This window comes from Hypanus sabinus, chromosome 4 (assembly GCF_030144855.1).
Source record: "Hypanus sabinus isolate sHypSab1 chromosome 4, sHypSab1.hap1, whole genome shotgun sequence".
NCBI lineage: Eukaryota > Metazoa > Chordata > Chondrichthyes > Myliobatiformes > Dasyatidae > Hypanus > Hypanus sabinus.
Genome location: NC_082709.1, coordinates 26,831,626 through 26,843,387, shown reverse-complemented (window position 1 = coordinate 26,843,387; position 11,762 = coordinate 26,831,626). Strand labels below are relative to the sequence as shown.

Here is an 11,762-nt window from a genome sequence, read left to right as displayed (position 1 = left end):
TAACATATTGTTTGCCCTCTCAATTGTTTTCCTACCTGCTAGCATGGGTTCTGTGATTAGTGCACAAGAAAGTCAGCAACTCTTAAACTCTTCCTTAGAAACATTTTTTTCTGCAGTACTAGATCCTTAACGCTTCCCAAAATTACATTCCTTTCACCATGTTGCCAGGTCACTTTGCTTTTCACAGTTTCTTTGCATCCTCCTCGCGGTTCATTTTTCAATCTAGCTTTGCATGAGCAGGCATAACTCTCTGTCCCCTTATCAAAGTTATTAAATAAATTGAAAAACATTACTTTCCATGGATGCATCTCACAACACTCCATTAATTGCTCTAATTACCATTCCAAAAGCATGTCCTGTTTTTTAAATACTCACTGCTTTCTCTTCACTATCTGAAGCCCCAATCCCTGCTAATACCTTACTATCTAATTCCTCAGCCCTAATATCCCACAACAGCTATTTGACAATTTATCCAGTAGATTCCAAAGATCCAAATATGCCACAGTCACTGGTTTTCCTTTTGTCTTAGTTTCACTTTTGCTGAAAGGTCAATAATCTGAAACATTATCTCTGTCCACGGATAATGCAGATACTGCCTGGTTGCTGAGTATTCCCAAAGCTTTCAATTATTTTAAAGTTCCATCATCAACAGTTTTTATCTTATGGGTCCTTTTAAAACCTAAGAATTAAGGATATTTATTGAAGAGATATTACAGTTTTAGGGGACTTTAAATGCTCCTGTACTTTGGCTTCACTAATATTAAATACTTCAAATTCCACGTATTCAAGAGATCTTTGGTTCTCCCCACAATTTCTGATACGATTATTGTAGCTTCTATAATGAAAATAGACAAAAATGTTTGTTTTACTTCTCTGGCATTTCCTGATATTGTATTTCTTGATTCTAATTCCCAGGATTATTGTGTTTTCTTTGTCATGCTCTTCTAATTTCTTAATTTCTGCTCTCTACAATTGCTATTTTGTTGAGGAAGTGTAGCTGTTCCCACTATTATTTTCTGTCATTTCTTAGCTCCACCCAGACTGATTTTATATTCTGAGTTCCTGGGGGTTTTTTTTGTCCTATTTTACTATCAAGACTCCACCACCTCCTTTGCCATTTCCCTGTCTTTTCTAAAAAGATTATCCAGTTCACAATGTTTGTCTTCTTGCAAACAAAATTTTAGTAATGGCCAGAAGATTAAACCCTCTTATCTATATTTCTGCTATTCACCTTACAAATCTTTTGTATTCTCAGATGTAATTCTACTAATGTTAACATCATGCTATTGTTTTTGATGCATCTTCAGGTGCTATTTTCCTACTATTTCATTCTCTGTTTCATTTCTGTCGCAACAATTGCTTCTCCAGCCTCCGACCTTGACTTTTTTAACCAGATCACAAAATATAAATATAATCCAACCCCTCACTCCCCATAATTGGCTTTATGTTCTAACAGCTAAAGTTATTTGATTCACCAGGAAACAGGATTCTCTTAATGTGATAGTAAATATTGTGGTACTGACTTGTAAAGATGAGAAAACCGTCAGATCACCTGAGTCAGTTAATCTCAATTCAGTTAATAGGCCACAGTATCCTCAAGCTGTTGGAAACAAATGCTGCTGCTCCATTCATTACCAGTGAACCCTGTACAGTTGTTATTTGAGGACTTAGCGGGCTCAACTTTGTTGGTCTACCTTGCTGACTTGCAAGCAGACATGCTCTCCAAAATATCTTGAAGGGTAAGATATCAAAAATCACCAGAAAGGTGTTGATGTCTATTGGTCTCCAGTATTCATGTTCACTTGCATGTAAAGAATGAACTTAAACAACAAGAAAACGTTTACATTTCAAAAGTACATTTCCAGGTCTCAGTATATTCCAAATGCTGTTTTGCAGCCTAAGAAGCATTTTTCAAGAGTAGTCACTCCTTATAATGCAGGTGTAACATCAAAGAAAGATGAAAGGGATACAGGAATGGAATAAATAAAGGTGTCTTTCGCATAAGTGTGGTGAGTGCAAAAGACAGCATGACCTATTGACTTTCATGACCCTGACCACCAATGATAGATATGTCTGCACCCGTAATTTTAAGTTGAAATTATGTAGGAATCTGAAAACCAGTAATCAATGGGGCATTGATGGAAGGAGAAAGAATGGCAATATGTACTGCAGTTCAAATAGAAACTATGTTTTATCATCTTTCAAATAATTTATATTAACATACTCCACTGCAGTTTTTGTTAATGATTTTTTTGTTGTGGATTATTGTTATGTTAGTTTATCACAACTAGAAAATCATGACATTGTAAAATGTTCGGTTTCAAAATCATGCTAGGGGTTATTTTGGGGACTTACTCAGTATACATATTTTAGAGAACTGAGATCACCTAATCTTTACAGTTTTAGAGGTTACAATAATAAAATTCAGATTTCATTGTTGCTAAAGAGTTGTTGAATTTAAAGCACAGTGGGACAAAATGAAATTTAAAATGTAAAATACTGCCTTATAAATTATGCTTGTACAGTATAACAGACTGAAATGTAATTATTTATTTGCTATAATACTAGGGAGAATTAATGATACTTTTATCCCAAGGGGTCATCACCTTCTGCTACACCTTCACTCTCCCAATCTCACTACCCTCCCCATCAACTCACCAGCATTTATGCTTGATACATTGATTTTACTGGGTAATTTTTTTCCCAGTTGTCCATTTTTTAGGTTAGCTCAGACAATTTGTCATGGTTGGTTAGTTGACCATGAATCATTACAGTGTAATTTCGTATCTATGTGATTTAAAATGTGTTGGAATTTGGACATTATTTGTTTTCATGAAGAAGCCGTCTGTTTACTTTAAAACTTAAGTAATTATTCTCACAACTTATGTCTTGTGTCAATTACATATTCCATGTCTGGATTCCACACACAGGAGGCTATTATTGAACCAGCTTTGGGTTTTAAAGGGTGGAGAGCTAATAATCATTAATTGCCAAGTTTAGAGATTTGAATTCAGAATCTTTAGATTGCAAGTCAGTGCAATATTGCTACAAAAATATACCCAGATTCAGCAGACGTTGCAAGGTAATGCTGAAGAATTGATATTTCTGATGATTTTTTTTCTTCCTTATCCAGCATTAATAAAACAAGTTTCACAATGAGCGTCTATAAACGAGCAAGGCGTCAAACCTGGAATCAGTCTACATATCCATTCATCCCAATGAATTAACTGGATGCACCATTTTAAATGGCAAATTTTTTTATGTTGCACCAACTATCTTTCCACTGTTTACTCATAATGTTATTACAGGATAAAATATAAAATTGTCTTTGGTTGTTTTTGCTATATATTAATTGTACAGTATATTTGTGCTTTAAATCTGCAGGATGATTATTTTGAAGGAATTTTTTACTGATTATCCGGTAGATGGCAGCCTTGTCTATTTGCTGCAATGTGCCACGTCTTGGTGAAACGTTCGCTCTGCATGTTTTTTTTAAAAATCACATAAAATTTCATAAATTTTACTCGTTAAAACGGAGTATTCTTCGCGATTGAAAACGTAGTGCGACTTTTTTGAGTTGCATATCAGTACAATATTGTAAATGATATTTTTCCTTTTGACGTTGAAATTAACTTTTATCTGTTTTAATAATGTCAAAGGAAGCTTTTGATTTTCCACTTCTATTTTGAATATACTGGGATATGTTGCACAGTTGATTGCATGTTTTAATTTTTTGTTTCCCTATTTAAATAAGAAGTAAAAACTAGGCTAAAATCACACATTGTACTTCTATGCAAACGTTCTCTTGTACTTGAGCGTCAAAAATGTATCTCGATTAGTTTTTCTCAAACTTGATTAGCCGGCGTTCAGAGATACGGGGAGACCGGCTGATCCAAAACGTCACAGGTTGTAACTACTCATTTAAAGTATTTTGCTTCCTGCGGGTGAGAGGAATTAAGGACTGACTTGTTTTTGTGTCACATATAGTGTTTTATGTTATTTCCCACCATAGGAACACATTGAAGAGGAATGTTACTGCGGGTTTTTTTAATCGATTTAATAGTATAAATAATAGGTTCCCAGGAAAATGGAAGTGCATTTGTCTAACAATTACTAACTGCGTTCTTTTATTTTGCTCTGTTAAGATCCAGCAGCTATTTATAGTGAACTTTTCCGATGAAAGACTTATTGTATGACTGGAATTTTTAAAGTAGATAAAATAAAAATTTAAGCGCTGTGTTTATGTTCTGTTCACCTCATTCCCCTTTTCATGGTAGCAGGCATATATGAAGGGGAATATTTGTTATACATGAGCTCAGCTGTTTCTACCCACAATGATATTCCATAAATAATTGTAAATTGTTATTTATGTAAGTGTGTGCTTATGTTGTCATTGATTAATACACACTGTATAGCTCATTAGATTTCGATTATGAACGATTTGATGCTAATTGAGGTAGTTGTATATCATCTGTTAGACATTTCAACTTATAATTTGAATGGGCAAAATTACTATAATTAAAACACAGGTAACGAGTTTTGTTTAAAGGTGATCACTCTGGGTGGCGCTTTATAGAATATTTTTCATTTTTATTTAAATTAGCGAGCATATGGAGAGATAGAAAAATCATAACATTTTAAGTCTTTGTGCATTTACATACGTCCGGATTGAATAAGCTGCCAATTTAAAAATATTGGCAGTGTAAGGATGTTTCCATAGTAAAGTCCCTTTACTGGATAACCTCTATATTAAAAAAAACATGCACTCTATGAATAGCTGTTTCAAGTACCATTCTTTATCGATTCATCATAATAGCTTTTCTTTAAAAACTTATTGACCTTTTATTGAATCCTAGCTAAAATTGACAATATACAGAGATCGCTGGATGTTTGAAACCGATGTAAATTTGACAAGCAAATTGTTCTGCAATGCGAACCTCTAAATCGAAGCCCGGCACGATCTATAGAAGGCTTTTTTTAATGACCAATTTTCTGTTACTGTTCTATAGTTACATTAAGATATTAAGATTAGATATTGAATGAAAATTCCAACAGTAGCTAAAAGCGGATGCTGAAAATGTTATGAACTGAGTGTGCGTTTTATCAGTGTGTTTACGTAACTAAAACTGGTTTTTGCTATGGAACAATGCTTTATTTGTACGTTATAGTGTTGCCATTGGTTTTGTAAGAAGGCGTAGCAGCATGACTACTTAAAATGTTGAAAAGAAATTTTGAAATTTTAAGATCTTGTGTTGATGGTATTGACTGAATTCATTTAGAGGCGAATTGATCGGCGTTCAGGTGCTGGCGTTCTTTTTTTCGATATAACTGCCTGAGTCTTTTGGCATCGACATAAAGATAATTCGCAGCGCCTGTTGTTTGTAATAGTAGGAAAATCAAATTAAATAAGTAAAAAGCTGATATGGCGGGTGGGTGACCTGATACAACGACATACTAATCCAAGAACATTTCAGGTTAGTGAGCTTTGATTTAGATTCCTTCAGGTAAATGTTCCAACTCGACTCTTGTCTAGAACATTATAAAAATACCGACTTTAGTAAAAGCCAGCGATGTACTGCTGTGTGCTGTGGAATGCTGCAGTAAATCTTTTGATGGAGCGAGAATGTCATCAATCAAAGTGAAAGCTGTCACTTAATTAGTCCATCGCTCATTACAAGCAGCTGGTTCTATTGTTATACCTGACACTTCGTCAACAGACATAGATTAGAGGCAAATACCTGTTTTGAAATGTATCATTTCAATGATTCTGACCATGGTTACCTGGTTTGTAGCCAATAACTGCAAAATGCTTGTTCTGATTGTTTTCTGATTCTGCCAAAGGTGTGATTTGCTGTTGCAACTTATATGGATTCGTACAAAAGTTCACATTGAAAATAACTTTGTCGTTATATTGCAATTCAACTCAGTTGTTGCTCTTTGCCAATCGGTTCTTGCATCTCACCGCCTCATCAGCGGTGATCATCATTAAATTTTCTGGTGGGTGGGAGAGTCAAAACTAGAGCATTCAAATTACTTATTCTAAATCCTGACATATTAAGAGATATACATTTGGAGTGTGAAGTCATATGTGAATATTGACTGAAATATATATATATATATATATATATATATATATATATATATATATATATATATATATTCATTACCATATATTTTCTTCGATTTTATAAAGTACTTACGACGACGGGTTATTTACAAGAACAGTATTGTGACGTTCGCTGCTGAAATATGGATCATTCAGCGATGAAAATATGAGATTTAAACTGATATTGAATATTATATATATATATTGCCACTGTTATTAACTAGATTGACTACCACAGGAAATCGGCAAAATGTCGTGTATAATATTACAACTTGTCACTGAGATGATAAGCCAAATAGTCTCTGGAAAGGAGCCCTGGGGGTGGAGTCGGTAGATGTCGCTCTATGGTCGTGCCTTAGAAAAAGGGAGCAGCTGAAAGTCGAAACCTTCGCCGAATTTAGCAGCACCTTTTGAGTCGTCAGAATAATTAGAGCACAACAGTTTGCAGAAATCGCTGCTCTTTGGTGCAACTGGTTAAAAATAATGTCAGAAAGCTGAATCCTTTCAGCCTTACTCCTTTCGTAAATAAAAATTCGCCAAGTTTGGAAGTAAGTCCCGAAGCTACTATCCTCGAATTGCGGATCTACAGAAATTATTTCCCTTCGAGGAACTTGTACTATAAACTTTTCTGTCTGTAAGATGATAGCTGTAAAAATGAAATGTTTTAAGGAAAAAAGAAGTTTCTCCACGCAAAAAAAATTGAGTAGTCTCTTAATAGAAAATCCAATTAGGTTTATAGACAGTTTATAATAATTGTATTCCTCCCCAAGCTGGCGTCATGCAGTCTGCCCAACTATTATTATTTAATGTTCTGCGGTGCTTAATTTAAAGCAAATAAATGCCTATGCTACCATAAAATGCTGTCTATCGTTGCCTAACCCCTAAATAATCTACGATTAATTCACTTTAAACAACTTCCTAAAATTTAAATTAGAGTGCTTACTTGTAACTTTGATAAATAAAAGCTGCCCGTTTCTTCATTATTAATTCTTCTGCGTCGGACAACCCGATCGCACCTTCACTAGCCAGTAGTTTTCTTTGCATTTTGAAACGTTGAGATATGTACAAATAATTGTTTATTCTTGTTGGGAGGAAATAAGGGAAAGTTGCCATGTATAAATAATTATCCCTAGAAGTTATAATATCTTTATTATGACTTCGTGTGCTCACCTGCTTGTTAAACAGTTTTACTGACGTGTGGTCATGTTGGCTATTTTCTAATTCCGCTCACATAAATCAAATCAAGATACCAATTTCCATGTGAATATTTATGTCTAAAACTTATGGAAAACAAAATGTGCTAAGTTTATGAAAAGTGATATCATGAATTGTGAGGTTTTAGCATTTTTCATTTTGAACTTCTAAAATACACGGTTCTTTTCTATTAAACTGGGAAACCGTTTTCGTTTTCAAATTCGCTTATAGACTAAATGGAACTCATCTTTAGTGTTGCTGAGTTATAACAACGCTTCGCTTATTTTAAGTTGTGAAGGCGGTGTGCATTTTAACATATGGCTGAATTATAGCAGTTTGTCTTACTCGTAAATTCTCGTTGTCCGCAATGAACTTAAGATGTTTTGCTTGCGTCTAACTTTCGTGGTTGACGTATTTTACAATGCGTTCCAGCACAGAAGATAACTAAGCCAATTCGGTAATCACTTTAATAATAAGAATTACATAGCTGAAAAATAATTATTTAAGTTAGCCGAGGCCTTGCATAATGTTTTAGGTATACATTATTTACAGTATTTCCAATACGTTGGATTTCTTATGTCGCCGATCCTCTTTTGGGGAGTTTCAAATGATGGACAATCGTTTGACCTGCGAGGGGCAAAAGCAATCCAAACTGAGCCTTGATCATTCAGCTGGGAATTGTAACCCTGTGGCCTGTTGTGAAGCGGACCAGCAAGATTTGCTTTGATCTCCATTGGTTCTGTATGGAAAACAATACTGACTTCAGCCCAACACCCACTGAGAATGCATATCAGAAAAACAACCAGCAAACAGAATTACTGGCAGTGACTTTTGTGCAGTTCCCCAGGCACCAGCCCACCTTTCCCTGCAAACTAGCGCACGCACAATTATCCATAATAGACATGCCAGTTCTTTTAAAATCTCGATACTTTTAAACTGACAAACCTGTGTGTAAAATTATTTGTTTTGAATAATGGCTTGATTGTAGAGACAGACTTTCATTTTGCAGATAATTTCCCTCCATGTCAATGGCGCCTGCTTGTTGTTAGGGAGAATATTATGCAAACCTCACTGAGTCTCAGAATTTTGAGGGGAAATTATGGGACAGATGCTTTAAAAATATTAAAGGAAATCTCAGCAGATTTGCCGTTATAATGCGTGCGAGCTGAGAACAAAAGATAATTAAAACTATTTTCTTTCCGATAATTACCTTCTGGTCAATTTAACTGTACAGAGTTTGAAAGAACCTTGGTAAATGAGATCCCGGTCCCAAACGTGTTCCCATGCCTGAGCCTAGCCTATAATTATTCGTTTGGTTTCATTTGCTTCAGACGCTGCAGTGAGTAATCACAAAGAAGTCGGAGAGCATCCTTGAACCTTTTCAATACCCAAGCCAGTGATATTCAAATAACGTTTAAGGGCCATTTGACTGGGAACATAAGCATTTCAAATTCAGCATTAGCATACATTTGCTGCGTTTGAAAAGCAATGAAACAGTTGCCTTCATAACATAAAAAGCAAGGTTATCAAATCGAGAGCCCCATTCCTCCTCCTCCCCCTCCCCACCACCATCAACGCTCACATGTTATCTTGAATTCGTTTTTTTATTCGTTTGACATGCAAATATGTCCAGTTAATTTGAAAAATTAAAATGGATCTTCAATGGCGCTTTGTCACTGGAAATCTCAGGAGTTTTACATGGACAAGCTCGGATAAAGTTCAGGGGAACAAATGATGTCTGAGAGATTAATTGGATATTTGATAAAACATGAATCTCTAATCGGGAATACAAGGCACTGGGGGCTGCTGTGTGTTCCGAGTCAAAATTACTAACATTTAACAAGCTTTTCATTAAGGCATGAAATGTTTGCTACGGGGTATTAACTGTTCTCCTATTCCACAGAGAACTCAGCTGTGCCCCCGTTTTCACAGTATTGTAATCGCTTTGGACGTCAGGCATGTACATTCAAGCGTCTTGTAAAAACGGTTACTAGCACCACGATAATATTCTTAATTTATATATTTCGATATGGCTAAATCTATTAACAGCCTAATAAGCAATTCATATTATTTGATGTCTGGAAGCAGGTCTGTCGATTTCCCTCCAGTAGCACTGTCGATATGTTTTCTTATCGTTCGAATTAGTTTGGAAGATATCCTGTTAATATTTCGTGGCTTCGCTAAAGGGAAAGTAACAAAGAAATGTCCCAAGTTTGTACTTGCACAATTTATTTATACAGATAAATGCATATAATATTTTTATGCGGCGCAGATTTTTTGTTCATATAGTATGTGGACGAGCTGATTAATATGCAATTTATTACATATCGACTTTCACAAAGTGCATCGAAATCATAGAATTCCCAGTTTCAAGTGCGACCCGGTCACAAAATAGCTTTATCAAACACTTACAAGAAAAAAAAGAGGAAACACAGGACATTTTGAACTTTTTCTGTACATAGAATTTTAAACAATCTTATACATAGAGAAACAAGTCCCAAGCATTTGATGCACATATGCTCACCTCCTTTTAAGATGTAACTTCCGTGAGAGTGCGGGGCTTGGAACTCCAAGTACTTAATAGTCATACTGGACACAAATTTTAATAAGTTCCTGTTTTGGGTATTAGATTTAAGAATCATTTTGTACCGGAGTGGCTGTTTTGATCGCTCTATTGGAATGCACAGCCTCCATGAGGATATCTGGCGATTCTGATCTGGGGGTCTCCAAGTTGCTGGTGTCGGTATCACTATCGCTGCCCTTTTTGCCTCCGCCGCCGCTGTGTGTTTTGATGTGTTTACTGAGGTGATCACTTCTCATAAAGCGTTTGTTGCAGACCGGACAGGCGAAGCGCTTCTCTCCCGTGTGGGTTCTCAAATGTCTCTGTAACTCGTCCGATCGGGTGAAGCGTTTGCCGCAGAACAACCAGTTACAAACGAAGGGCCTCTCCCCAGTGTGCCATCGTAAGTGTGCCTTGAGGTGAGAGGTCTTGCCGTAGACCTTACCGCATCCTGGAATGTGGCAGCTGTGGAGGCCCTTCCTCCGAAGGCTGGCTCCCGCAGGTCCAAGGCGCTCGGCCTCTTGGCAGTTGGGGCAGTCGCAGGTTGCTCTGCCGGAATATCGCCGTGAGGACCTGGCTGAACTGCCTAGTCCCGACGGCCCTGAAATCATCGAGTTCGCCGTGATTGCAGCCGAGGTGGAATCCGTATAGGACGGGATCATAGGCTTGAAACCATCTTGAGCGAGGAGGTGCTGCCCCGTGGACAACAGGTGAGAAGCAGTGGAGCCGATCCCGGTCGAGCTGAAGGCGGAATGGCTCAGAGTTGAGAAATCCGCGTTGTAAGTACTAAGCTGGGTGTGCAGTGAAGCCTGTGCGCTCCCGGAGTGCAGGGTGGGCTGGAGGCCCCCATTTGGATTCTGAACTTCCAGCCAGCTGGGGTTAGTGTGCACATCCCACCAGGAGGACGCCCCGCTGCCAACCTCGCCAGAAATGCTGGTGTGGAACCCGGATTTGTACCAGGATTCATATGGATGAGCCATGCCGACCCTCGGGTACATTCCCTGAAGAGTGTCAGCGGAAGCGTGCACTTTGGATATGAAAGCCGATTGTCCGGTGTCTTGCGTGTTGACACTCGCCGAGACGGAGTTGGAGAAGAGGTTGTATTCAGTGCTGAATGCTGAAGACGTCGGAGAAGTGGAAGCTAAACAGAAGGCGCTGTTCCCGGAACCGCTGCTCACCGAGAAACTGTTGCTTATACCGCCTGAAGCTCGACTGTTGGCCACGCTGAATCCTGACAGGCCTGACCCCAGATTACAATTGGAGACAGAACGTTTCCATGGGTGAAATCCGCCCTTCCCAAATGCACTGGATTCTGGCAAAGTTGTTAATGGGCTTGTATTGCCAATCTTATTACAAGTTGCGGCCAACATTGCCAACGGAGTGGTTCCAAATCTGGGTTCTTCCTGGTGGTGGAATCATTATGTTAAGTAATATATCATCGATAAAAATAAAACCAAACACAATATTTTTTAAAAAAAAACTATCCAAAATGATTCTGAGAAATGATCTATATTTAATATGGAGGCAGTTATTTTTTCTGAGTGTATAGTAAAGTACTGCAATGTCTACTGCCCGCAAATTATGACGATATTTATGAAGATGAAGCTTATTCAATTATTTAGCATTAAGTTTGCGCAACTTACCCCAAGTATTGAAGTTGCCATGACGGCTTCTTTCTTCCCTTTACTGTGCTTAAATTAACGGAACTAAGCTGTCACAGTTGAAGATGATGTCTACTCACTCACTGCCTTGTTCTCCGGACTACTCGACCTAATTGTAGTGAGCGCACCCTTTGAAGTGCCGCTGTGCTGAGCTCTGAGCCAATCAAACCTTTTATTACACGGACAGGGCGAATAGTCAGCCACTCAGAGTGCCCAGCACGCCGCAATAGATAGGTCACAG

The 11,762-nt window shown here is 37.5% G+C and overlaps 1 protein-coding gene across 1 annotated transcript; it reads right to left on the bottom strand.

Moving 5' to 3' along the window:
* Positions 1-9,931: 9,931 nt before the first annotated feature.
* sp9 (sp9 transcription factor) lies at positions 9,932-11,524 on the bottom strand. Its single transcript, XM_059966062.1, has 2 exons — positions 11,504-11,524; positions 9,932-11,263 (listed from the first exon to the last, which is right to left on the bottom strand). Exons 1-2 carry the CDS (start codon positions 11,522-11,524, stop codon positions 9,932-9,934), a joined length of 1,353 nt encoding a protein of 450 aa, XP_059822045.1.
* Between the last annotated feature and the right edge of the window lie 238 nt (positions 11,525-11,762).

Coding starts and splice junctions, on each gene's coding strand:
- sp9 (XM_059966062.1), bottom strand. CDS start 11,524: ATGGCAACTTCAATACTTGGG. Junction 11,264..11,503: donor TGGCAACTTCAATACTTGGG/GTAAGTTGCGCA, acceptor TTCCACCACCAG/GAAGAACCCAGATTTGGAAC.